Below are 25,510 nucleotides of genomic sequence, written 5' to 3' on the forward strand. Positions count from 1 at the left end.
ATTCACTTCAACACAGTATGATTATGGAGGTGGGAATAATTTATACCCCTGATCCAGTCCATTTAAGTCAATAGAAAGATTTACTACAGTGGGCTTTGGATCAGGCTTCTGATGGGAAATGAGGGAATGACCTGACCGGGACTGTTACGGGTATAGACAGGCCATTGTTTTGTTCTGTGCCTACCACTCTGGGATCCTGGTCCATGACTACGGCTCCTAGGCACTATGGTAATACACATAATTCATAAGGACAAATAGTATAGCGAGTACTGCTGATTCCACAGTAATGCCCTCTAACACAAATGAGGGGTTTGTAGCTACAACTGGTGTGTGCACTGGGGATTTGAACTGTCCTCTGCTGGCCCCTGGTGATGGAATCAAGGCTCTAATGGGTCTCTTCATTGCTAATTCCTGTCGTTTACTAACCACTTTGCAAATTCAGGTTTTATAGTGGTGACAAGTGCTCAGGCACAGTGAAAACTTGCCCCATATTAAAAAGTGCATGATGAGTCTGCTAGTCCATCTAGGGCAGAGGTTTTCAACCTGTGAGGCGTGCCCCCCTTCATGGGAGTGAGCAGCAATGCCAGACAGCGTGGGCCAGCCTCACCCCACTTCCACCCCTGACTCGCCTCTTTTTATCTGGGGTGGGGGGCGGGGCAACCAAAAATTGTAACTCAAGGGGGGGGAGAAGGGGGAGCTCAGCTCAAAAAATTTGAAAACCGCTGATCTAGGGCTTCTGGTAAGGTCATAAATTACAGGAGTGAGATGCACTTCAGGAGAACACACAGATCAGATTTATAGCCCCCAAGTTTGCTTCCTTTTATTTTATAAAATACATGGATCCAACTTTATTAAAAAAAGCAGTAAACATCTACAACACCCCCCCCCCCCCCCCCCCAGCACTAGCACATCCCTGTGCAGGCTCCAGTGCTCTCCACTATGCAGTTGTTTGCTCTTAGTATTTGGGTAGCTTTCAGGGAGGCAATTATCTGCTATTACCCTGATTGGTTCCCTGAGCTGCAAGGCAATCCTTCTTATTGTGCTCCCATATCCACTGATGGTTTACTATTACCATGCTGTGTAAAAGGGGTGGAGGTGCATCTGGTTTTGTTTTGTTTTTTTTCCTTTTGGGACATGTAGAAGCTAGACTGAAAAATATAAACAAAGGAAAAAACTCTGGTAATTGAGGCAGTGTGTGAGTATCTGCAACGTATTTATATGGCCTCTGTGAGATAGGAAAGTACTAGTGTTCCCATTGTACAGCGGGGGAAATCAGAGGCTAAGTGACTTGCCTAAGGTCATACAGGCAGTACCTGTGGTGGAGCAGGGACTTGAACCCAGTTCTCCCAAGTTCTAGGTTAGAGTCTTAACCATTAGACCAGGGGTAGGCAACCTATGGCACACGTGCCGAAGGCGGCACGCGAGCTGATTTTCAGTGGCACTCACACTGCCCGGGTCCTGGCCACCGGTCCGGGGGGCTCTGCATTTTAATTTAATTTTAAATTAAGTTTCTTAAACATTTTAAAAACCTTACTTACTTTACATACAACAATAGTTTAGTTATATATTATAGACTTATAGAATGAGACCTTCTAAAAACGTTAAAATGTATTACTGGCGCGCAAAACCTTAAATCAGAGTGAATAAATGAAGACTCGGCACACCACTTCTGAAAGGTTGCCGACCCCTGCATTAGACCATCCTGTGTGTGTGTGTGTGCGCGCGTGTGCGCAGATACATAATTTCTTTTTAAATCCATGAATCAATCATTTCATGGGAAGGGGACTGTTCAATGGGAATTCAAGGGCACTGTTAATGAGTATCAGAAACATGAATTAAATTATCACTTGTATGGAAACAGCATTTAGATAGGACTCTTTCTGATAGAATAATTGTATGGCGCTTTTTTCAATGGTAGCTTTATCGCATTTGAACAGAGATCAGCTGATGAGCTCAGAGCATCTTTTGGGAGAGTGGAGTTAGAGAAATTACTCAAATGCGCATGTTAGTTATTTAGATGAGCAGCAGCAAGGTGCTTGGTGCTGTATGCAAGTGGAGGAGGGTAGTCCTGGAAACTGAGGCCCTCTATCCACAAAACAAATACAGTATAGGCAGCAGGGTCCAGTCTGCTCCGAAACTGGAAGTTCCCATCACCCAGATAAATGTCCAGTTCTTTTTTTGTTTTTTTGTCATTCGAAGCTTCTATCTTTGGGGCAATACCTTGGGAGCAGTGAGTTACCCAGGTGGGTAACCATTACTCTTATTATATGAGAAGGTAAATAGAAGTACCTGACTTGCCTTCTCTACCATTCATACACCTCGGCCCTTTCTCCTCTTCTGTCTCCTCTCTAAACTAAACCTTTCCAATCTGCTCCGTCTCTCCAAGCCTCTAACTCTCATCACCGGTCTCTGAACCCCCTTATTTCTGCTATATCTTTTGTGAGATGGGATGACATAAAATGGACGTGGAATTCTACCCCTCAGAGCACGCTCAACACTTCCTCTCCCTCCTTGTTGTTTATGCCTTTCACCTAATTGTAGATATATAGCATGTCTCCTCCCTTTGATCATGACATAGTATTCGTTGTTCTCCTGGTTTCCTAATGTCACTGAATTGATTGTATAGGGAATCCTACTCTTCCACTATTGCAGGCAAGAAACCCAGGCTAAGATTTTCAAAGCGACCTAGTAATATAGTTAATGGAAATTGGATGCTCAAATGCCTTGAGCAGCTTTGAAAATTTCTGCTGTTTTTCTTTTACTAGAGCAGCTGTTAAATGGGAAAGTTTTTCAAGTGAGTTTCTCCATAATGGCTGGGCCTGCAAGTCTCTGCTGCAAGAAAGTTAGTATCTGCCAGTAGGATTTTAGTGGACACTGCAGCCAGTAATTTCTCAAGAGGAAGAGCAGAGGTATGGGAAGGGCAATATGATGGGAAAATATTCAAAAATGGATGACCAATATCTGGACAGTTCTCGCCTCTGTTCATACAGCTGCACCAGTTCTGTTTTCACAAGCAGTTTTTGTGACTGGAAGGGCTAAGAGCTTGTACTGAGGCAACTTTAGAAGCATCTACCAAGTTAAAAAACAAAATGAAACAAATATTTTGAGTTTAGGGGATTAGTAAAGAGAGATGGATGGCGTCTTTTACCTCTAGGACGCTGCTTTGACTCTAGTCCAGAGACACAATTTTCAAATGTGACGAAGGGCTGGACTACATGTGAAAATTAACCTGGAATAAGGTAGGGTGTGAGTTTAAAGCAGATGAATCATTCTTGCTTTATCTTCGTGTGTGGATGCTCTTATTCTGAAAGAAGAGTGCCTTATTCCAAACTAGCTTAATTCACTGCCAAGGAGAAATGGCTAGAAAATAGGCTATTGTTTTTTGACTGCAAGTAGCTGGGGTGGAAGTAATTTGGATTGTTTGCTATGGAAAAACTAGCACTCTTTAGCTCGCTCTTTGTTTCCTTCCTTCATATAGTGGCTCCAGCTCACCATATTCAAAGCAATAAATACCAGGAATTAAGTGATGCTTCTACAGCAAAAGGCCTCTGTTAGAGGTGGCCTATAGAGGGGATAAGGAAGGTGAAGTAACACATGCATCACTCCCTCCCTCCTTGATAAAATAGAGGCATAGCTATCAGAATTTTTGGATGCAGAACGCACACAAAATAAATGGCAATAAATTTTGGCTTTGCTGAACAAAGGGTACACAGTGGTTACATAGATTTATCCAGTTCATAGTAGCCATTACTGACCCCGTAAATCATGTCTACTGCTTTAAAGGGAAGCATAGCCATTTGGGATTTTTAAAAAAAACCACACAACAAAAAACTCCCCATAGTTTAGGTTCAATACACTTTACTGTCTCTTATCTCTGAAGCTTTCAGTCAATAAAGAATCTTTCCACAGAAAGAGGGGTCCTAAAGGTTTCATGTTTCTGAAAGCTAAAGCTTCAAGACACAATTTTGGAGATACAGATTGGATAAGCACCAGTCAATGCTGCTGACCCTAGCTTGTTGCAGATGGTGGCGTTTTTAACATGGTTTGGTAATCATTGTTATGCTTCTATATATTAAAGAGACAAGGTGGGTGAGGTAATATCTTTTTATTAGACCGACTTTTGTTGGAGAGAGAGAGACAAGCTTTCAAGTTTACAGGAGCTCTTCCATGTAAGTGAAAAAGCTTGTCTCTTTCACCAACTGAAGTTGGTCCAAAAAAAGATATTACCTCACTTACCTTCTCTCTCTAATATCCTGGAACTAGCATGGCTAGAAGTGCACTGCAAACAATTCTCTTCTCTTAGACATTTTCAAATGGGTTCATGTAGCCCATTTCCTCTTCAGATCTCAAAGACATTTACAAATTTTCACCAATTAAATCCCCCTAATACACTGGTGAGATAGAGAAGTATTGGTTGTTAGGCCCATTTTACAGATTTAAGTTTCTGCCTTTTTTTTTTTTTTTTTTTTTTTTTTTTTTTGAGTTACTAGAATGGATCATTCCAGACATTATCAAGCAACCAGGTGTTTCTCAGGTGTGCGAGGTCTCTAATGTTTTTATGTATGGCCGGCAGTCATACTACCTCAGGCCATGGCTTCATCAGATACCACAACTTGGAGCAGTCCTGATCAATAACTTTTTGGGACCTCCATGAAACACATCATCCTGCAAGGGATAGTGGTGGGGGGTGGGATAGCTCAGTGGTTTGAGCATTGGCCTGTTAAACCCAGGGTTGTGAGTTCAATCCTTGAGGGGGCCACTTGGAGATTTGGGGCAAAATCAGTACTTGGTCCTGCTAGTGAAGGCAGGGGGCTGGATTCGATGACCTTTCAAGGTCCCTTCCAGTTCTAGGAGATGGGATATCTCCACTCTTTATTATTATTAAGTAGCATCTTCTTGAATCAGTCCTGAATAAATGCCCCCATACTTGATGATTACCTGTTCTGTTCATTCCCTGAGGGCACCTGACATTGATCACTGTCAGAAGAAAGGATACTAGGCTAGATGGACCTTTGGTCTGATCCAGTATGGCTGTTCTTATGTACTGTGCTGGAGCATACAGTGCTGCTGGAGATATAAAACCAAGGCCCAAGACATTTGTGATCATTTAAAGAATCTCTGGCTCTCATGATATGCACAAGAAGCTGCTTTGAAGGTGCTCAGAGGTTTGGAAGGTGGATTAGTGAGCAGGGTGCAGGTGAGATGGCCAGAGTTGCACAACAAATTAAATGATCACATGATCTTGGACAATCTAGACCTTGCGTACGTTTATAAAGATACATTTTACAGTGCATCACATGTGTATGAATCTAAACATATGCAGATAAACTAAGTCAGGTCTTTGATAATCTTCTGACTTAATGGTTCCCCCATGGCTTAGCAACGCTTTGAGTGCTTTGTGTAAAAAGAATGGGAGATTGTGGATCTGTGTACTAGCAGAGTGATTTGGGATCTTTGGAAGGAAGGTATTATATAATTGCCAGTCATAGGAATGTCAGTAATTATTACCATTTTCCGGGAGCCTTTCCCTGGTTCGGTGGCACATCACACATCCACTTTGGTTTCCAGAATATAAATTCCCCACGTACTCCACTGAAACCAGATTTACAACTTCAGGTTTAGGATTTTGACATAGCTCTGACATGTGCGGCTGTTAGCTTTTGGAACGGTTTCCCTTCTAGGATCTATTAGATTCCAGTCATTTACAGGATCAAACTTGTTTTGCCGATTGTCTGCTGAGCCGCTCCGCAGCCAGTTCTTATTACTGGCGGCAACATTTAGATTCTAAATATTGCACTCCAGATGCTTCAATCAGAAATCTTTACCAGCCTTAATTATAGGAGGGTTTGCAAGACTGAGTGCATATTAACTGCCACAGCAGTCCTTGGATGCATATTTAAATTTTCCATTTAAAAGCTGAATTGGAATTTGATATTATTGCCAAGTTGCAGGCGGTGGGGGTGCCTCAGACTTCCATATTGCAAAGACGTAGAGTAAGTCATAAGCCCTTTCTCTGTGATGTTGTGGTTAATTCTCTGTCATCCAAGAGCCCAAGTGGCAAATCTGATGGACTGGGCCTGTATGTAGTTTCCATCCTGTACATCAGACCCCAAAGGTAGTGCTGCCAATCAAACCCTGCCTGTGATCCATTTCAGTGCTGGAGTGTAGTTTTACATTGCCTGTGCAGCAGCAGGCAGGCAAACCAACGGCCAAACACATCAAAGACAAAATGGTGCCAGAAAGCCCTTTTAGAAGAAGCTGAAAAGGAGGGAAGGTGGAAGTGAGAGAAGAGGAGAAAGTACTTATTTGTCCAACGTGTAGCAGGGCTTCTTTCAGAACCTGGAATTGAGTGCAAGTTTCTGTGTTGCATATTCCAGTGTCAGTATTGCATTGACTACAGTGGGGGTAGGCAACCTATGACACGCGTGCCGAAGGCGGCACGCGAGCTGATTTTCGGTGGCACTCACACTGCCTGGGTCCTGGCCACCGGTCCAGGGGGCTCTGCATTTTAATTTAATTTTAAATGAAGCTTCTTAAATGTTTTTAAACCCTTATTTACTTTACATACAACAGTAGTTTAGTTATATATTATAGACTTATAGAAAGAGACCTTCTAAAAATGTTAAAATGTATTCCTGGCCCACGAAACCTTAAATTAGGGTGAATAAATGAAGACTCGGCACACCACTTCTGAAAGGTTGCCGACCTACAGAGACCTCTAGTGGTTTAGCCTGACCAATTGCAAACAGTGTTCATTGCTGCTGAACTTGAGTAACAACCTGCATATACGGTACCTCCAGAACTTGTAGGTGGATGGTGGTTTGTATTTCTTGTTCAGATACTGTGTACCAATAAACATTGCTGTTTTACAGCAGAGGCATTCATGTTGCTTAGCAGTACAGAAAAGTGATCAGTGCTGCCCCAAGTTGCATCCGAAGAAGTGGGCTGTAGCCCACGAAAGCTTATGCTCAAATAAATTTGTTAGTTTCTAAGGTGCCACAAGTACTCCTGTTCTTTTTCCAAGAAACTTCGAGTCTGAGTTCAACATAACACGGCAAGAGATGATAGATAAATAAAAGGGAGCCGCGCTCTGGGAAGGCAAGAGTTACAGCAGTGAAAGACCACGAGGTGCTTATTTTAACGCACTCTTCCTCTTGGTTTCTCTTCTAAAATTGAATGTAGTACAATGAAGAATGAAGGTCTCTGGCTGTAAGTCATGGTATGCACGTTGGTGTGTACAGGGCCGTTCACTCACAAGCAGGATTGTACAGGGTTTCTGTCGAACTGCACAGAGGTTTTTGGAAGCACATTGCATGAGCCTGTGTTGCAAATTCCTGCAGCCTGAATGCCTGCTACACTTGGCAGCAGACAGCACTGTGTGTTCGGAGGGGTTTAAATTAAGAGCCCCAATTCTTTTATATACCGACTAGCTGGGAAAGAAAAATCGCTCCAACGTTTCCTTTGACTTTATTGATTTATTTAAAATGTTTCATTTTCTCAATTTCTTAAACCATGGACTACATATGGAACAATCTATTCAGATAGCAGTTTCCTCAATTCAGAAAGTCAAGGTGCTCGGAGACTATGGCGATGGAGCATATAGGTACTGAGAGAATCTAATCCAATTGTGTCCGGAGGATACTTTTTTTTTTTTTTTTTATATTAAATCCAGGCTCCTCCCAACACTCTGGGCAAGTTGGATCCTCATTTTACAGATGGAGAAACCAGGGGCAGAGGAAATAAAGTAAAGCTCTACTCTGAAAAGTGGCTTCATAAACTTTGCACCATCTTGCTAAGGGGATCTGCCCCCTGTGTGTATTCAGTCATAGTTGGCTGACCTTAGGGGAAAAAAGTAATTTTTACTGCCTTTCTTTTAGTCTGGCAGAGCCAACCTAGCTAAGAAGAGGGCAAGTTGGAGTCTGTTCCTTCTTGTGGCTCATCAGAAGAGGGTTCCTGTGATTTGAATCTGTTACATCTAAATCCAGTAGTGACAGATGTTGCTGAGGGCAGAATTTCTCAGCATTAACGTGACCTGCAAAGAACCCACGTTAACTCTCGGATCCCACAGTGTGTTCGGTGAGACAGCAGCTAGAAAGAGCAGCTTTTTACCAGTGAACTGAGGATACTTTACTCTGGAAATCATTGAGAAGCACTACATGGGGAACCTCTGCAGAGCCACCTTTCAGAATAGTATTACAGGAAGTCAGGAGCATAACTCTGAAAGTTCCCAGGTCCAGTCCTGTGCTCAGCTCTCCAGACCACACCTCCCTCAGAATGTTTACTGCAACAGTGACTCAGTGAGCTCAAGTCTTATGGAATATGTGGGAGTGAGCCATGTAATATATTATAAATAACCAGCTATATATTGGGGTTGGGGGGGGGGGGGTGTTTGTGTGTATGTATATGCACAAATACACAGACATACACAATAATGTAATAATAGCCGAGCACAGATGTGCGAAAAGTTGGTAAAGTCTCATTATTATTTTATTTCAGCTCATTCAGACAAACAAACTGAAGCACTATCCCAGTATCCATGGAGATTTCAGCAATGATTTCAAACAGCCGTGCGTTGTGTTCACTGGACATCCCTCCCTCAGGTTTGGGGATGTGGTGCACTTTATGGAGCTGTGGGGAAAATCTAGCCTTAACACTGTTATATTTACGGGTAAGTGAAGTGTGCTGTTCACCGTACAGAACTGGTAATGTGTCATACGTTCTTGTTGGACCAGATTCCCAGGGCCTCCTTTGTTCCCGGGTTTGATGACTTCAGCAGGAGCTTGTTCAAGTGAGGCTCTCAGGATTGACATCAGTGACAAATAATTTATACTGCATTTCATTCCTGTTAGCCCTGCAGAGTTGATTCTTGCCCTGCCTAGCCAGTCCTTGCCTTTTGTAAGCAAGATCTTTGTATGTACTGCAGTAAAATGCCTGCAAGAGATCAGCTCTTGGATGAAGAGCAGTTGACTCAAGCTGAGCCCTGCCAAGACAGAAGCGATGCCGATTGGAAAAGGGAAATGCTTTGATAAGCTGGCCAAGACTTTGTCTCCAACTTCTATCAGAAGCATACAGCCCTTATTCATCAAAGTGGTACAAAATCTCAGGGTCCTCTTAGACTTCTTGCTACTCTGGGATGACCAGGTAGACTCAGTTTCCAAAATGCCTCCCTTTATCTCCAGCTTGCTAGGAAACTTCATTCCTACCTTCTGGCCGGGGACCTAGCCACAGTGACCTATGACCTTGTCCCCTCCAGGCTGGATTACTTTAGCTGACTGTATCTGAAGCTGAATGTGAAGATGATACACAGGTTCCAGCTGATCCAGAACAGCTGTCTACTGTCTCCCTGGCTCAGGCACTGAGAGCAGGCCTGGGCTCAAGTCCCTCCACATTCCCCCAGTCAGCTTCCGATGCCAGTTTAAGGCCTTGGTCCTAATTTTCAAAGCAATTAATGGATCAAGCTCCTGCCGTGTCAAAGGCGGATTGTGATCTATGAACTACTGGGACAGGTGCATTCCTCTGTGACAACGCAGACCCCAAAGCCCAGGACAAAGCACATGAGAGCTGGGAAGGAAACCTCCTCTAAGGAGAACAATCTTCCATTGGTGATCAGAGTTTGACCATCGTTAGGAAATGTTGCAAAGCCTTCCTCCCTGAGAAAGCCTTTCCACCATCCCTGTCCCAAGCAGAGTTCTGGCCCTGTACTGGGAAAAGTGCTAGAGACTCCGCTTTTTTCTCTGGAAGGTGCCCTGACACTATGGTGAGGAGACAGCTCTGTAGACAGTCACGTGCATCCCCATTGAAAAGGCAGGATATAGTCCCCCTATTAAACAGACACTACATTTTGTCACTAATAAAAGCCAGAAGAGGCCTATTTGCAAGCAAAGCATGAGCCCTCCTGAATGACTGGCTATGGATTTTTGTACCATACTCAGTGTTATCTGGGTAGTCACTCCATCATTAGCTGCTTTAACTCTGCCATATAGTAGCATACCACTTTGGAAATACCGAACCTCATGCCTATTCCGGACTCCTTAATTTAGGGCCAGGTTCTGATGTCCTCATGTTGATTAGTACCTTACTCCACAAGTAGTCCCATGGAAATTAATGCAAATACTCGTGCAGTAAGGTATTACCCAGCAAGAACAAGTATCAGAATCTGGCCCTTACTGAGAAGGTGTTTCATTCTGAGCCTTCCTGCAAAGAGAAGCAAGTGTCCCATCAGATACTAAAATGTACTCATTTTGAGATCTGAAGAAATAGAGCAGGTCCTCTTATTTATATAGCTGCTTCACAATGCTATTAGGAGATCCTAAAGCTGGTGGCCAAAGCTTAGCGTGTGAGTGAGCATTGGCACTGACCCAGCCTATGTGAGGCCTCCTGAGATATGCAGCATTGCATCCGCTATGGTTTCTTAGGGCAGGTCTTCACTACAGTGGGGGGGTTGATTTAAGATACGCAAATTCAGCTACGCAAATAGCATAGCTGAATTCGACGTATCGCAGCCGACTTACCCCGCTGTAGGGACGGCGGCAAAATCGACCTCTGCGGCTTCCCATCGACGGCGCTTACTCCCACCTCCGCTGGTGGAGTAAGAGCGTCGATTCGGGGATCAATTGTCACATCCCAACGGGACGCAATAAATCAATCCCCGAGAGGTCGATTTCTACCCGCCGATTCAGGTGGGTAGTGTAGACCTAGCCTTATAGTGAGTTTAGTTCAGTCAGGGTGTCATTGACAGCCCTGCGAAGAACAGCCTATTCTCCAAACAGAGGTAGGGCAGTGAGGGAGCAAGCTTTTCCATATCCTTCCACCAGCGGTCCCTCCAGTGAAATTGAGGCACAACCCAGCATTGTGCCTCACTGCCAGATTTCCTCCCATAGTTCTCCACAGGTTCAAGTAATGGTGGAAGAAGAAATCCACAAGAGTTGGGTGTGTGTTTGGGTTTTTACCACCATGTCTCCTAACTCAGTTCTGAATCGGAGTCATGGCTGTACTTACACTTCCGCAATTGTTACCCAAGTGGAAAACTATGGGTCTGAATTTTACTAGCATAGACAAGACCTAGGAGTGCCATGGAAGTTTGGGGAAAGTTTCTGGCACTCTTTAAGTACATGCCCAGCAAGGATGCCAGTTAGTACCAGCCATTGTGGGTTTAGTGAAGAAGCACCAATCCCCTAGAAACTGGTCTGAGGTCACTACCAAAAATCACATAAGCTGCAGAACAGCCATCTGATGACAGCAGCTTTCAGTTACTACTACCTGTACTAGAATGCACTGGTAGCATGGAGGTAGAAAAGGTGAATATCCTACTCTATTGCGTGCTGTCCTGAGTTATCCAGTTCTCTACAGATCCACTAGGATTATGGTAGAATATTTGTTGAATAGTTCCTTATTCTTCCATGAGTCTAATACTGACACCTAGCCTAAACTAAAAGGAGTAATTATGAGGAAAATGGTTAAAATGTATTTGCTGAAGGTGACACTTATGCAAAATCATCTTGAAATATGAAGTGTTTGTGTTGGATTTTTGTCAGGCTGAGACACCAGGCCACTCAGGTGGGTTTGTGATACTGAAAAATGGTAAATTGTGCTTTTTTTTTTTTTTGGATCTGATTAAAACTAAGAGATGCTGTTTTTGTCTTGATTAAATTTGTTATAGAAAAATCAGGCAATAATGCTTTCAGATGAAATGGTGCTGCTCTGTTGCTTGATTGAGCTAAGACTAATTGTGGGCATAATTTTCATCAAATTAACTGAAAATAACTAGGGGGAAAAAAGAGAAATCCATAAGTGAATTAACATTGCCAAACGACAGCTTGTCTAGACTAGGACATGGTAATAGGGAGAGGAATTGGGCAATCTTTGTTCCTGAGACATCAGATATCTTCTGCATTTTTTTTCCTCTCCCAGAGCCTGACTTTTCTTATCTGGAGGCACTGGCTCCCTATCAACCTCTGGCTATGAAATGCGTTTACTGCCCCATCGACACGAGACTGAATTTTATTCAGGTGTCCAAGTTACTCAAAGAAGTCCAGGTAATGAAATCTCTCTTGCTTTCCCTTTATATTTATACACCTACACACACACACACACACTTTCACTGTGGATGATCTTTATATTAAAGAAATGACTCTTTGTGTTTTCTTGTTTTTCTAAGTCTCTATAAGAGAGCACACAGCATACGCCTCCTCTTCTAATGGCCTGCACTGAAATGTGTACAAAATGGCCACCAGTCTCCAGACAGTGGACTTTAAACATTTAACGGCTCACTGTGCAAAGTAGCAGTAGGTATGTAGCATAAAACATCACACGTTTCCAAGATTGAGCCTCTTAGCAGTTTATAAACGCAATCGTTTTTCCCTTTGAATCTTTCCTGCTTGTTTAAATATGCCCTGGATGTGTGTGATAAGTATTTATGTCCCAAAAGTGCAAAGTGTGCTGGGTTCCCTCAGCTTCGTCAATTTCAGTGAACTCCACCATCGCCTGGTCCCTCAGGCCTATAATCACAGCCTCCTCTTTGATACGGACACTGCACTTTCTGGGCCTTCACATCCAGGCCATATCCAAATCCTGCTGTTTCCTTTTTTCTCTCCGGCCAGACTGCCAGAGCTCTTCTTCAAACTGACATCTCCCACCTTGGCTACCACAGTCTCTTCTTCAGTCTTCCCGGCATCCACCTCACCTCACCCCACCCCTTTCTATTCAAAACGCTGCTGCTAAAATTTTCTTCCTGGCTCATCCCTTCAATCATGTTACCCCCCACCCCTCCTCCTGTTGGGTTCTTCTATTGTCTCCCTCTTCAGCACATCCAACACACACGATAGTGTGAGGGGCTGTGAAAGAACAACCTAGCCAATCATCTCTTCACATTGTGAGCTTCCCCTTCACTCTGTGAATGATGGCAGATTCCATTGTTTGCTTCTTCCATGTTGCCCTCCTCTGATCAGTTCTCACAGACGCTGCCTTGTCCATCGGACCCACGCCTCTACCATGATCCCTCTAGTAAACAGCCTATTAGTGATCTGTTAATATATCTAGTTTTAACAAAATCTATGAAGCCTCCAAATGGTCCGTTTGGCTAATACATGCAACCATATATTCCTCCTCTTGTCACCTTTGTCTTCCCACCCTCCACTCCCTTGTATTCTACACCCACCTGTGGCATTTTGTCCCTATTTCGAGTGAAAGCTTTTTGTTTGTACAGCACCTGGCATAACTATTGACATTTATTTGTATTCAAATGCTGCCTCGGGATACCAGTCAGGGTCTGTTGTGCTAGGCACTGTACAACACATAACATAACAGACTGTCCCGGTCCTGAACCGCTTACTCCAATCCTGATTAAGGGCGTCTAGATGCTACTGGAACACAACTAAGGTTCATTGCTAATGTGCAACCATGTTACAAACCTTATAATTGCAGTGTCAGTACTTGCATTATATACACCTTCTAGGGCAGTGCACTTTGACAGTTGGACATCTATCTTCACCACCGTCTCCTCTTCTCTTCTAGCCTCTCCATGTGGTTTGTCCAGAGCAGTACACCCAGCCTCCACCCACCCAGTCCCATCGCACAGACCTGATGATAGACTGCCAGCCGCCGGCAATGTCCTACCGCCGAGCAGAGGTGCTGACTCTCCCATTCAAGCGGCGCTACGAGAAGATTGAAATCATGCCAGAAGTGAGTGACAAAAGGAAAACAGCATGGTGGCCCCTTGCTGTCTAACACCACATTGGTCCTGGATGCTCTGTGTCTGTAGTCTCTTCAAACAGAAAGGTGTTGCACATGTGACTTCTATTGCGTATGACGGTGCAAAGCACTTCCCGCTAAGCAGAAAGCTAGAATGAGAGGTACTCCTGAGAGGGTGTTCACAGTGTGAATGTATTAAGGTTGACGGAATCACTGTGGGAAAGCTAAAAATGTTGATTATCCTTTGCAAGCACGTGACACTTCAAAGCACATCACACATATGTTAATCCTCTGTCAACACCGGTGAGGTTGCCAAATACAATCCCCATTTAAAAGATGGGTAAACTGAGGTGCTGAGAAGCCGAATGATTTGCCCAAGGTCTCACAGTGAGTCCGAGAGAGAGCTGGGAATTGAAAGTCAGGGCTACTGGCTTCTGTCTCCTGCACCACTTGCTAGAAAAACCCTCTCCTTCTCTTGTGAAACCATGTTAAGGCACGCTAGCAAATGGCTTAGAATCACAGAATATCAGGGTTGGAAGGGACCTCAGGAGATCATCTAGTCCAACCCCCTGCTCAAAGCAGGACAAATCCCCTTATTTAATGTTGACAAATGAAGATTCAGTAAATGGTCTTAGAGTCCAATAAGTTAATTGGTTGATTGTAACCATCTAACATAGGCTCATAGACTTTAAGGCCAGAAGGGATCATCATGATCATCTAGTCTGACCACCTGCACAACGCAGGCCACAAAACCTCACCCACCCACTCCTGTAATAGGCCCATATCCTCTGGCAGAGTTACTGAAATCCTCAAATCGTGATTTAAAGCCTTCAAGTTACAGAGACTCCACCATTTACTCTAGTTCAAACTGGCAGGTGATTCGTGCCCCACACTAGAGGAAGGCAGCCCCCGGACTCCAAGGTCTCTGTGAATCTGACCTGGGTGAAAATTCCTTGCTGACCCCAATTATGGCAATCAGTTAGACCCTGAGCATGTGGGCAAGACCCAGCAGCCAGAAGAATTCTCTGTAGAGCCCTCCCAATCAGTGCTCCATTTCCCCTGTTGAAGATATTTGCTAATAGCAGTCCCAGATGGGCCATATGCCATTGTAAGGTAATCTCATCAGACCATTCCCTCCATAAACTTATCCAGATCAGTCTTGAGACAAGGTAAGTGTTTTCCCCTCCATTACTACTCTGGGGAGACTGTTCCAGAACTTCACTCTTCTGATGGTTAGAAATTTGTCTAATTTCAAGCCTACATTTATTGAGGGCCAGTTTGTTCTTATGCCAACATTGGCCCTTAACTTAAATAACTCCTCTCCCTCCCTGGTGTTTATCCCTCTGCTGTACTTATTGAGAGCAATCATATCTCCCCTCGTCATTTGTTTTGTTAGGCTAAACAAGCCAAGCTCTTTAAGCCTCCTCTTGTAAGGACAAACACAAAGTACTACACTTAAGAAGGGAATAATCTGTTGCACAAATACAAAATGGGAAATGACTGCCTAGAAAGGAATACTGCAGAAAAGGATCTGGCAGTTATAGTAGATCACAAACTAAATGCGAGTCAATGAAATACAGTTGGAAAAATAGTGAACATCATTCTGGGATGTTTTAGCAGGAATGTTGTTAGCAAAGCATGAGAAGTAATTCTTCCGCTCTACTCAGCACTGATAAGGCCTCAGTTGGAGCACTGTGTCCCGTTCTGGGCACCATGCTTCGGGAAAGATTGGACAAATTGGAGAAAGTCCAGAGGACAGCAACAGAAATGATTAAAGGTCTAGACAACATGACCTACGAGGAAAGAATGAAAAAATTGGGTTTGTTTACTGTGGAGAAGAGAAGAGCGAGGGGGGACATAAGTCTTCAAGTATGTCAAAGTTTGTTCTCCTTCTCCTCCTCTTTATAAATTATTCTCCTTCTCCAAAGAGGCTAGGACAAGGAGTAACAGGCTCAAATAACAGCAAGATAGATTTAAGTTAGACATTAGGAAAAATTTACTAACTGTCAGGGTAGTTAAGCACTGGAACAAATTACCTAAGGAGGTTGTGGAATCTCTGTGATTGGAGGTTTTTAAGAACAGGTTAGACAAACGCTTTGTCAGAGATGGTCTAAATAACATTAGTCCTGTCTCAGTGCAGGGGACTGGAATAGATGACCTATCGAGGGTCCCTTCCAGTCCGATATTTCTGTGAGTCTCCATTCCTCTGATCATCCTAGAAGCCCTTCTCCTCAACTGATATTTGAAGTTATCTTTTGTAAACAGGGGAGACCAGAATTGCACACCTAGTATTCCAGATGAATACTACTTATGCCTGTCACATTGATTAATAATCAGAGGGGTAGCCGTGTTAGTCTGAATCTGTAAAAAGCAACAGAGGGTCCTGTGGCACCTTTGAGACTAACAGAAGTATTGGGAGCATAAGCTTTCGTGGGTAAGAACCTCACTTCTTCAGATGCAAGTAATGGAAATCTCTAGAGGCAGGTATATATCAGTGTGGAGATAACGAGGTTAGTTCAATCAGGGAGGGTGAGGTGCTCTGCTAGCAGTTGAGGTGTGAACACCAAGGGAGGAGAAACTGTTTCTGTAGTTGGATAGCCATTCACAGTCTTTGTTTAATCCTGATCTGATGGTGTCAAATTTGCAAATGAACTGGAGCTCAGCAGTTTCTCTTTGGAGTCTGGTCCTGAAGTTTTTTTGCTGTAAGATGGCAACCTTTACATCTGCTATTGTGTGGCCAGGGAGGTTGAAGTGTTCTCCTACAGGTTTTTGTATATTGCCATTCCTGATATCTGACTTGTGTCCATTTATCCTCTTGCGTAGTGACTGTCCAGTTTGGCCAATGTACATAGCAGAGGGGCATTGCTGGCATATGATAGCATATATAACATTAGTGGACGTGCAGGTGAATGAGCCGGTGATGTTGTAGCTGATCTGGTTAGGTCCAGTGATGGTGTTGCTGGTGTAGATATGTGGGCAGAGTTGGCATCGAGGTTTGTTGCATGGGTTGGTTCCTGAGTTAGAGTTGTTATGGTGCGGTGCGTGGTTGCTGGTGAGAATATGCTTAAGGTTGGCAGGTTGTCTGTGGGCGAGGACTGGCCTGCCTCCCAAGGTCTGTGAAAGTGAGGGATCATTGTCCAGGATGGGTTGTAGATCACTGATGATGCGTTGGAGAGGTTTAAGCTGAGGACTGTAGGTGATGGCCAGTGGAGTTCTGTTGGTTTCTCTTCTGGGCCTGTCTTGTAGCAGGAGGCTTCTGGGTACACGTCTGGCTCTGTTGATTTGTTTCTTTATTTCCTTGTGTGGGTATCGTAGTTTTGAGAATGCTTGGTGAAGATCTTGTAGGTGTTGGTCTCTGTCTGAGGGGTTGGAGCAGATGCGATTGTACCTCAGTGCTTGGCTGTAGACGATGGATCGTGTGGTGTGACCGGGGTGGAAGCTGGAGGCATGAAGGTAGGCGTAGCGGTCGGTGGGTTTTCGGTATAGGGTGGTGTTAATGTGGCCATCGCTTATTTGTACGGTGGTGTCCAGGAAGTGGACCTCCCGTGTAGATTGGTCCAGGCTGAGGTTGATGGTGGGGTGGAAGCTGTTGAAAGCATGGTGGAATTCTTCCAGGGAAGGAGGCCCTGGAAGAATTCCACCATGCTTTCAACAGCTTCCACCCCACCATCAACCTCAGCCTGGACCAATCTACACGGGAGGTCCACTTCCTGGACACCACCGTACAAATAAGCGATGGCCACATTAACACCACCCTATACCGAAAACCCACCGACCGCTACGCCTACCTTCATGCCTCCAGCTTCCACCCCGGTCACACCACACGATCCATCGTCTACAGCCAAGCACTGAGGTACAATCGCATCTGCTCCAACCCCTCAGACAGAGACCAACACCTACAAGATCTTCACCAAGCATTCTCAAAACTACGATACCCACACAAGGAAATAAAGAAACAAATCAACAGAGCCAGACGTGTACCCAGAAGCCTCCTGCTACAAGACAGGCCCAGAAGAGAAACCAACAGAACTCCACTGGCCATCACCTACAGTCCTCAGCTTAAACCTCTCCAACGCATCATCAGTGATCTACAACCCATCCTGGACAATGATCCCTCACTTTCACAGACCTTGGGAGGCAGGCCAGTCCTCGCCCACAGACAACCTGCCAACCTTAAGCATATTCTCACCAGCAACCACGCACCGCACCATAACAACTCTAACTCAGGAACCAACCCATGCAACAAACCTCGATGCCAACTCTGCCCACATATCTACACCAGCAACACCATCACTGGACCTAACCAGATCAGCTACAACATCACCGGCTCATTCACCTGCACGTCCACTAATGTTATATATGCTATCATATGCCAGCAATGCCCCTCTGCTATGTACATTGGCCAAACTGGACAGTCACTACGCAAGAGGATAAATGGACACAAGTCAGATATCAGGAATGGCAATATACAAAAACCTGTAGGAGAACACTTCAACCTCCCTGGCCACACAATAGCAGATGTAAAGGTTGCCATCTTACAGCAAAAAAACTTCAGGACCAGACTCCAAAGAGAAACTGCTGAGCTCCAGTTCATTTGCAAATTTGACACCATCAGATCAGGATTAAACAAAGACTGTGAATGGCTATCCAACTACAGAAACAGTTTCTCCTCCCTTGGTGTTCACACCTCAACTGCTAGCAGAGCACCTCACCCTCCCTGATTGAACTAACCTCGTTATCTCCACACTGATATATACCTGCCTCTAGAGATTTCCATTACTTGCATCTGAAGAAGTGAGGTTCTTACCCACGAAAGCTTATGCTCCCAATACTTCTGTTAGTCTCAAAGGTGCCACAGGACCCTCTGTTGCTTATTGATTAATAATGTATTAATCCTATAAACTATGCACAAACGTACTCTTAATATTAAGTGACCTGTATTCTAACAGACATGATGTTAAAATATTTTGACAATACAATCAGCACAGATGTGTCTGTGGATCAAAGGTGAGGCTGTTTACAAGCAGACTATATTGCCCCATGGAAACGGATAAAAAAAAAAAAATCTGTTTTTCATTGGAGGAAAAACAATACCCTTAGTGTTAACACAGGATGCAGAGCTACATGGGGAACTGTACCTGAGTAACAAACCGCAATAAGCCAAGCTCCTACCACCACCATATCATCTGTATCCAATTTGGGCCTGAATTCAGTTTTGTGAGTACGCCAGCACCTGCTGAGATTATCCCTGGAGTTAAGGATGGGTTTTTAATTGAAAAATATACTCTCAGATGCAACGTCACTGTGGCATGTGTATTTGTTGGAGCCATTTGCATATTTATTGGATCCTATTAAAACTAGGGCTAGTAAAATGTGACGTATGTTCAGGGTTGTGACCAAAACAAATCTTGTGTTAGCAGGGTGATATTCACCCCCTATGCAGAGAGCCAGGTCAAGACCTAGGGAGCATTTAAATTCTACTGTCAAGTCCTGGGGCTTTCCTTCAAGCCTGAGGGTTTGAGTGGTACCTATTCCTTGGCCTGGCTCTGCTCTGGGGGCAATATCACCTTTCTCTGAAAACAGCGAGGCTAACAGCAGAGTAAATCCTGCAAAAAACATTATTCAGACATTCTTGTATTTTAAATACATTCCTTTCAGAAAGAGGAAGGATGGCCCGCTGGTTAGGGCACTGGCCTGGTACTTGGGAGACAAACATTGAAGTCCCTGCTCTACCACAGATTTCCTGGGTCAACTTGGGCAAGTCACTTAGTCTTTCTGTGCCTCAGTTCCCCCTCTGTACAATGTGGGTAATAGCACTGCACTCCCTAACAGGAACGTTGGGAAGATGAATACTTGTGAGGCTCTCAAATACTCTGCTGCTGGAGTCCAGATGACTGTGTGAGAGAGAAAAAGATACCAGCTGTGTTTGTTTTCCTCGAATATGCTGGCCCACGGGCTTATTGGCAAGAATATTTGCAGAAACCGCGATTTTTCTTTTCCAGCAAATACCACTAGCTATAACACTTCCAGTCACACCAGAAACCTAATTCAAAGCTATTTGTCTATTCAGGGCATGGAAACGTCCTCCATGACCAATTGGAACACCCTGAGTTTTAAAGCATGGCTGCCAAATGCTTGAAGCCAACTCCTCGTGAGCAGTGCTGAGGCTGAAACAGGTTCATGTGAAACATCTGTCGTCGTTTTGAAGCCCGCCTGGCTTCTGGGGAGCGTGATTCTTTGCAGAATATTTGTAAACAGAAAAGAGCCAATGGGATGGATAAATTGGTCTTTATGAATAGTTCACCCAGTCTGGGGTCCAAACAGGAACCCAGAAGATAGTTCTGGAAAGGACCTCCTAGAGCATCTAGTCTGTTACCTGGCACTTGTGTGGTACCACAGCCTGTGCACTATTTCTCACACCGTGCAGCTGACCTCCCTGAGAAGGATCCAGTGAGACTCTCCAACCAGCCATGTGGAAAATAGTGAGGAGAGGAAGAAGGGGAGTTGAAATGATTGAGCTAGTGTCACACAAAGTACCAACAAAACTCCCCCCCCCTTTTTGGCGGCCTCAACAGAGACCAAGAAACTGAATGGGCCATGGAGACTGAATTCCCAACATATCCCTAGAGCTGGTCCCTCCAGGTCAGGTCGGAAGTACACTCTGGGTGGGATGTGACGAAGCTTGCTCTGTTGACCATTAACCAGTGGAGAGAGGGTTTTCATCTCCAGAGGAAGGATAGCCTATGAGCTAAGGTGCTAGGTGAGAATTGGGAGATCTGGTGTCTATACCGCCCGCTGCCACAGCTTGGGGCTTTTTATGCAGCTTTTGTACTGCTTTAACTGTATCTGTTTAGAAATTAGTATAGTTTGAGGTACAACTCCTCAAGGGGTACCACTGTAAAAGTGCTTTTACTGGTATAGCTGTGTCCACATGAGGGAAGGAGGGGGGTGAGAGAGAGAGATTTAACTATATTGGTATAAAATCACAGCCCGGGATCCCACAGTGGTGAACTCAATAGAAAACCCTACTAATAAAGGGCTGTCAATAGGGCATCCTTCACCAGCACTGAAATGTTAAGAGAAAATGTCATAGAAAAGATTTTGTTCATTCTCTAAATGGACGTAATGCTGGTGAAAGGTGCTGAGTTGGCAGTGCTAAAGACTGAATCCTCTGGCCACCCACACAACAAGTGCCTCTGCTGAAGGGGTTAACTTTCTCCCCCTGCACTGCCAACATACCTCCAGGACGACCCAGCACAACCACATGGAAATCAAATTCTGTCTTCCTGGTCCATGCAGTCTTTGACCTTTGAGTCTCACAATAAGGATGGATGCCAGTTGGCGCTAACCACAACTCAGTCAGGCTCTGCAAATCCCTGACATCTCTAAGAGTGTAATCTCTCCTTCTCCCTGTTATTAGCCATGCCCTCTAGTACAACTGATCTTTAAGGATCATTCTAATCTTCAAAGACCTGAGAGGAGGGGAAATTGCATTCTATGGCATGTATTTGCTTCACCCCCACTCCTCCCTCCATGTCACTTAACATCCCAGAGAACTGCCCCCACTCCACCTTTCGGGAGTTGTCATAGCCCCCTGCCGTTCTGATCCTGGAGAAAAGACCAGTGTGTTGCTCCGTTGTTCTGCAGAGGAGCCATTAGTGAGTTGGTTTGGAAAGGTTTTCCCCTTGCACAGATGAATTCTCTTATTTCAGCCAGGGTTTATGCCGGCTTCCCAGCCATGTGGAAGATTTCAGTGTCGGAAGGTGCCTGCAACATCCCCATCTGCAGGGAGGGCCATTTGGGGCCAAAATCACACCAACAGTGGTCCCTGTATGGTGGAAATTTTACAGCTCTCTGCATCAACATTGTGAACCCAGCCTGTTATCTTTCAAAACACAACTTAAACCAAAGAACAAACGCTAAAACCTGCTCCGGAAAACACCAAATGTCTGTCAGCCCTTTCCCTTTCTCTCTGGTACATTAACTTCCATAGACTTTCAAACTGTACACAGAGGTGTGTCCAGATTTGTCTCCGGATTCCTTAACTCTCTTGTTAAAAGTGAAAAACCCATGAGTCATTGTGGTCCCAGTAGCAACAGAATGGCTTCAGTGATGTGTGTGATGAAAGGAGGCTTTCTGTTAAAACCACTTTCCTCCACATCCCCACCCAAAACAATCTTGGCTAACCTTTCTAGGGTCAGATTCTGGTCTCTTACACAGGAGTGAATCCATGGCGGTCAGTGGAGTCACTGTGCATTGAGATCACGGTAACAGAGAGGAAAATCTTGCCCAGTAAGACTTTTAGATGTTAATGAGATTTATACTTAGTACAGCCTTTGTTCAGTGAGTTTTTGACTCTCCAGTGGCACAAGGCTAGGGCTGGCTCTCCGGAGTATTATGGAAGCATTTTCACTTTGTTTAATTAATCTGTTCCTTTGAGTGTCTGCATGTCACTTTAAAAAAGCAGCTTACTGGAAATTGGTTAGGCATTGTCTGTTCACAGGAGAGTACGGGGGATGGAAAACATCTTCTGGAGCAAACAGATAAATTTGAACAGTAGCCTTTGAGCAAACAGTGTGACTCCCGTTTAATTACAATTTGAACAATGATGCCTATCACATGACTTCAGCAGCAGGCTGTCTAATTGAATGAGGGCTGTTTTGTTTTTAAAATATTCTTCTATTGTAAAAGCTCATTGGGGAAAGGATCAGTGCTACTGGATGTGTGTGCACCTTCTAGCACAATGGGGCCCTGGCCTTGGTTGGGGGGCCTCTAGCAGTGCCCCCGCCCTAGATGAACTCCCCTTCCTGGGGACACACCAGGCTGCTGTGCGGTCCCACCACACTGGACCCGTTTGCTCTGAAGTGTCCCTTGGTCTGGGTGACTCAAGCTGTACTCTTCCTTGGTTCCCTTTTCCTTCGGAAAGAGAGAGTGGGATCAGTAAGGTGCGGCCTGTCTCAAACCTTGCTCCATTGAATCTTATCCCTTTTGGGTAAACCTTCCTGCATGCTCTCTTGTTTAGACCAAGACCTGTTCCACTTGCAGAAGATGGAATAAAAGGAGAAGGTACTGGATTGAAATTCACCACTCACCACCGGGGTCTAACGAATCTTTTTATAGAGGGAAAACACTAGGAAGTAATGATCAGTTTCTCACAAGTGGGAAGCACCTCAGGACGCTCTCACTGCAGTCCCCTCCAGCACTGGACAATAAACAGCTTCAGCTGATAACTTTTTGTTCTCTCTCTTTATACCTATGTATTAGTCTTTCATTTCTGTTAACTCTCCTCCCCAGTCAGTCCAGGTTTTCTGCTCATCCAAACCAGTTTCTTCTAGCTTTGTGATTACTTTAATCATGTCTGTGGGAAAGACAAAAGTTAATCTGTGATGTCTTACACGTGCCTTTATGCTGTGCTGTAAAACTATTATATCACAGAAGACTTCTGTCAGGCCTAACCAAACCTTCACTATCAACAAAACTGGGAGGAGTGGTAGATACGCTGGAGGGTAGGGATAGGATACAGAGGGACCTAGACAAATTAGTGGATTGGGCCAAAAGAAACCTGATGAGGTTCAACAAGGACAAGTGCAGAGTTCTGCACTTAGGACGGAAGAATCCCATGCACTGCTACAGACTAGGGACCGAATGGCTAGGCAGCAGTTCCCCAGAAAAGGACCTGGGGGTTATAGTGGACGAGAAGCTGGATATGAGTCAACAGTGTGCCCTTATTGGCAAGAAGGCTAACGGCATTTGGGGCTGTATAAGTAGGGGCATTGCCAGCAGATCGAGGGACGTGATCATTCCACTCTATTTGGCACTGGTGAGGCCTCACCTGGAGTACTGTGTCCAGTTTTGGGCCCCACACGACAAGAAGGATGTGGAAAAATTGGAAAGAGTCCAGTGGAGGGCAACAAAAATGATTAGGGGGCTGGAGCACATGACTTATGAGGAGAGGCTGAGGGAACTGGGATTGTTTAGTCTGCAGCAGAGAAGAATGAGGGGGGGATTTGATAGCTGCTTTCAACTACCTGAAAGGGGGGTTCCAAAGAGGATGGAGCTCAGCTGTTCTCAGTGGTGGCAGATGACAGAACAAGGAGCAATGGTCTCAAGTTGCAGTGGGGGAGCTCTAGGTTGGATATTAGGAAAAACTTTTTCACTAAGAGGGTGTTGAAGCACTGGAATGGGTTACCTAGGGAGGTGGTGGAATCTCCTTCCTTAAAGGTTTTTAAGGTCAGGCTTGACAAAGCCCTGGCTGGGATGATTTAGTTGGGAATTGGTCCTGCTTTGAGCAGGGGGTTGGACTAGATGACCTCCTGAGGTCCCTTCCACCCCTGATATTCTATGATTCTAAGTGAAGTTGCCTATAAGTGTAGGCATAACCAATTAGGGAGGATGCTAGCTTTATATGGATGCAACTTCTAGGTTAAAAGGCTGTGTGAAGTACATCTTGTGCACAGATTGGCCCTGGGGAGTATCTTGGCCCTGTGCTTATCTGAACTCAGGAGCTACAGTTCTGGCACTTGATGGGTGGGTGGGGAACTGGAAATAATTGGCCAGTAACTAGCCTAAAAATTTACTACAAAAGGCTCATTTTATCCTCAATCATTGTGCAGCCTCTCGTTGCATTCAGTGGGCTTCTGCCTGTGAACTCAAGGTAGTGCATGGCCTGAACTGAAGTCCAGTGACCGTTTTACCTGAGAAAGGACTAGGTAAAGATTTAGGATTTGACCCTCAGCCTGCATGTACCTTTATCTTCCATGCCAACAACTGTAGCTGGCCATCAGCAGTGTTTGGTATGCCAGATCCTGTTCAGTTGTGGAAAATACAATCCCAAGCGAGAGATTCGGCAACAGTGTTTGCTAAGAAGTTACTTACGCTACAAGAACTTACACTACCATCTACGTGCAAAAATCACAGTAGTGACGCTTCCAAAAAGAAATCTCTCTGCAGTTCTCCTAGTTCGCGGGGCTGCACTCGGGCAAAACACTGGCAACTTTACTCTTTTATGGGGTTGATTCTTTTTGGTAAAAATTAAAATGGAAACAGACCAAAACAGAAAAGTAAAGAGTGTGAAACTAAGACAGCCGCAAGCCAAACTCAAACCTGCCACCTCCCAATCTAAAGGTTGATGACATTAATCCCCATTGCTACACGAGTATTGATTCTTCCCAGGCCTCCAGCAGTATGAACATGGAAGGAAATCAGAACACTACCAATGTTTTCATGTTAGTAACACCACGCAAGTGCTCTTCTGTGTGTAGGGGGCTGATCAGTGTAATGCTAGTCCTCGGGTGTTTGTGTGTGTTTTTCCATGGCTTCCACAATGCTAGCCCATGGCACTAGGATTGAAGTAATGACTGGGAGGTAGAACTTTCCTTCTTGTTGCATGGCTGGACGTGACGTAATAACCTTCGGTTTGGGTCACTGAGCTTCCATACTAAGAATCAGCCAACTCTCGATCAATGGAAGATGAGCCGGTATCGTAGAGAAAGTAAAAGCGAATGCCTGCTGCAGAGCGTTGTTGACTGTTAATGGCTCAAGTGTTGCGATTTCCTGTCCCCGCGTGTTTAATACTCAGTAGAGTGGAATAGCAGAGTGCTTCAGTGACAGAAGAGGCACTCTTCGAACTTTCATACAAGGCAGCTCCTTTGATTTAAGAATCTCTTCCTTTACAATAGTTGTCGCCTTTGATTGTGTTCTTTGTTCGAGCCAGTTCTGTATTGATTCCACAGTGCAAAGGGGCAGGGAGAGAAAGTGCCTTCGATCCCTTCAAAGTGCAATGCGTTACACTGCGGCAAGCATAGCTATTTTTAGCTCTGAG

The 25,510-nt window shown here is 44.6% G+C and overlaps 1 protein-coding gene across 2 annotated transcripts in view; it reads left to right on the top strand.

Annotated features, from left to right (window-relative positions):
* The window catches only part of INTS9 (integrator complex subunit 9), a 90,807-nt gene that overhangs the window by 58,927 nt on the left and 6,370 nt on the right, over positions 1–25,510 (top strand). For both annotated transcript variants that reach the window (XM_054023985.1, XM_054023986.1), the window contains exons 12-14: positions 8,497–8,668; positions 11,911–12,035; positions 13,513–13,680. In XM_054023985.1, coding sequence (XP_053879960.1) covers positions 8,497–8,668; positions 11,911–12,035; positions 13,513–13,680 — 465 coding nt within the window. The remainder of the gene's footprint in view (positions 1–8,496; positions 8,669–11,910; positions 12,036–13,512; positions 13,681–25,510) is intronic.

The sequence above is a fragment of the Malaclemys terrapin genome, chromosome 3, assembly GCF_027887155.1.
Source record: "Malaclemys terrapin pileata isolate rMalTer1 chromosome 3, rMalTer1.hap1, whole genome shotgun sequence".
Lineage (NCBI taxonomy): Eukaryota > Metazoa > Chordata > Testudines > Emydidae > Malaclemys > Malaclemys terrapin.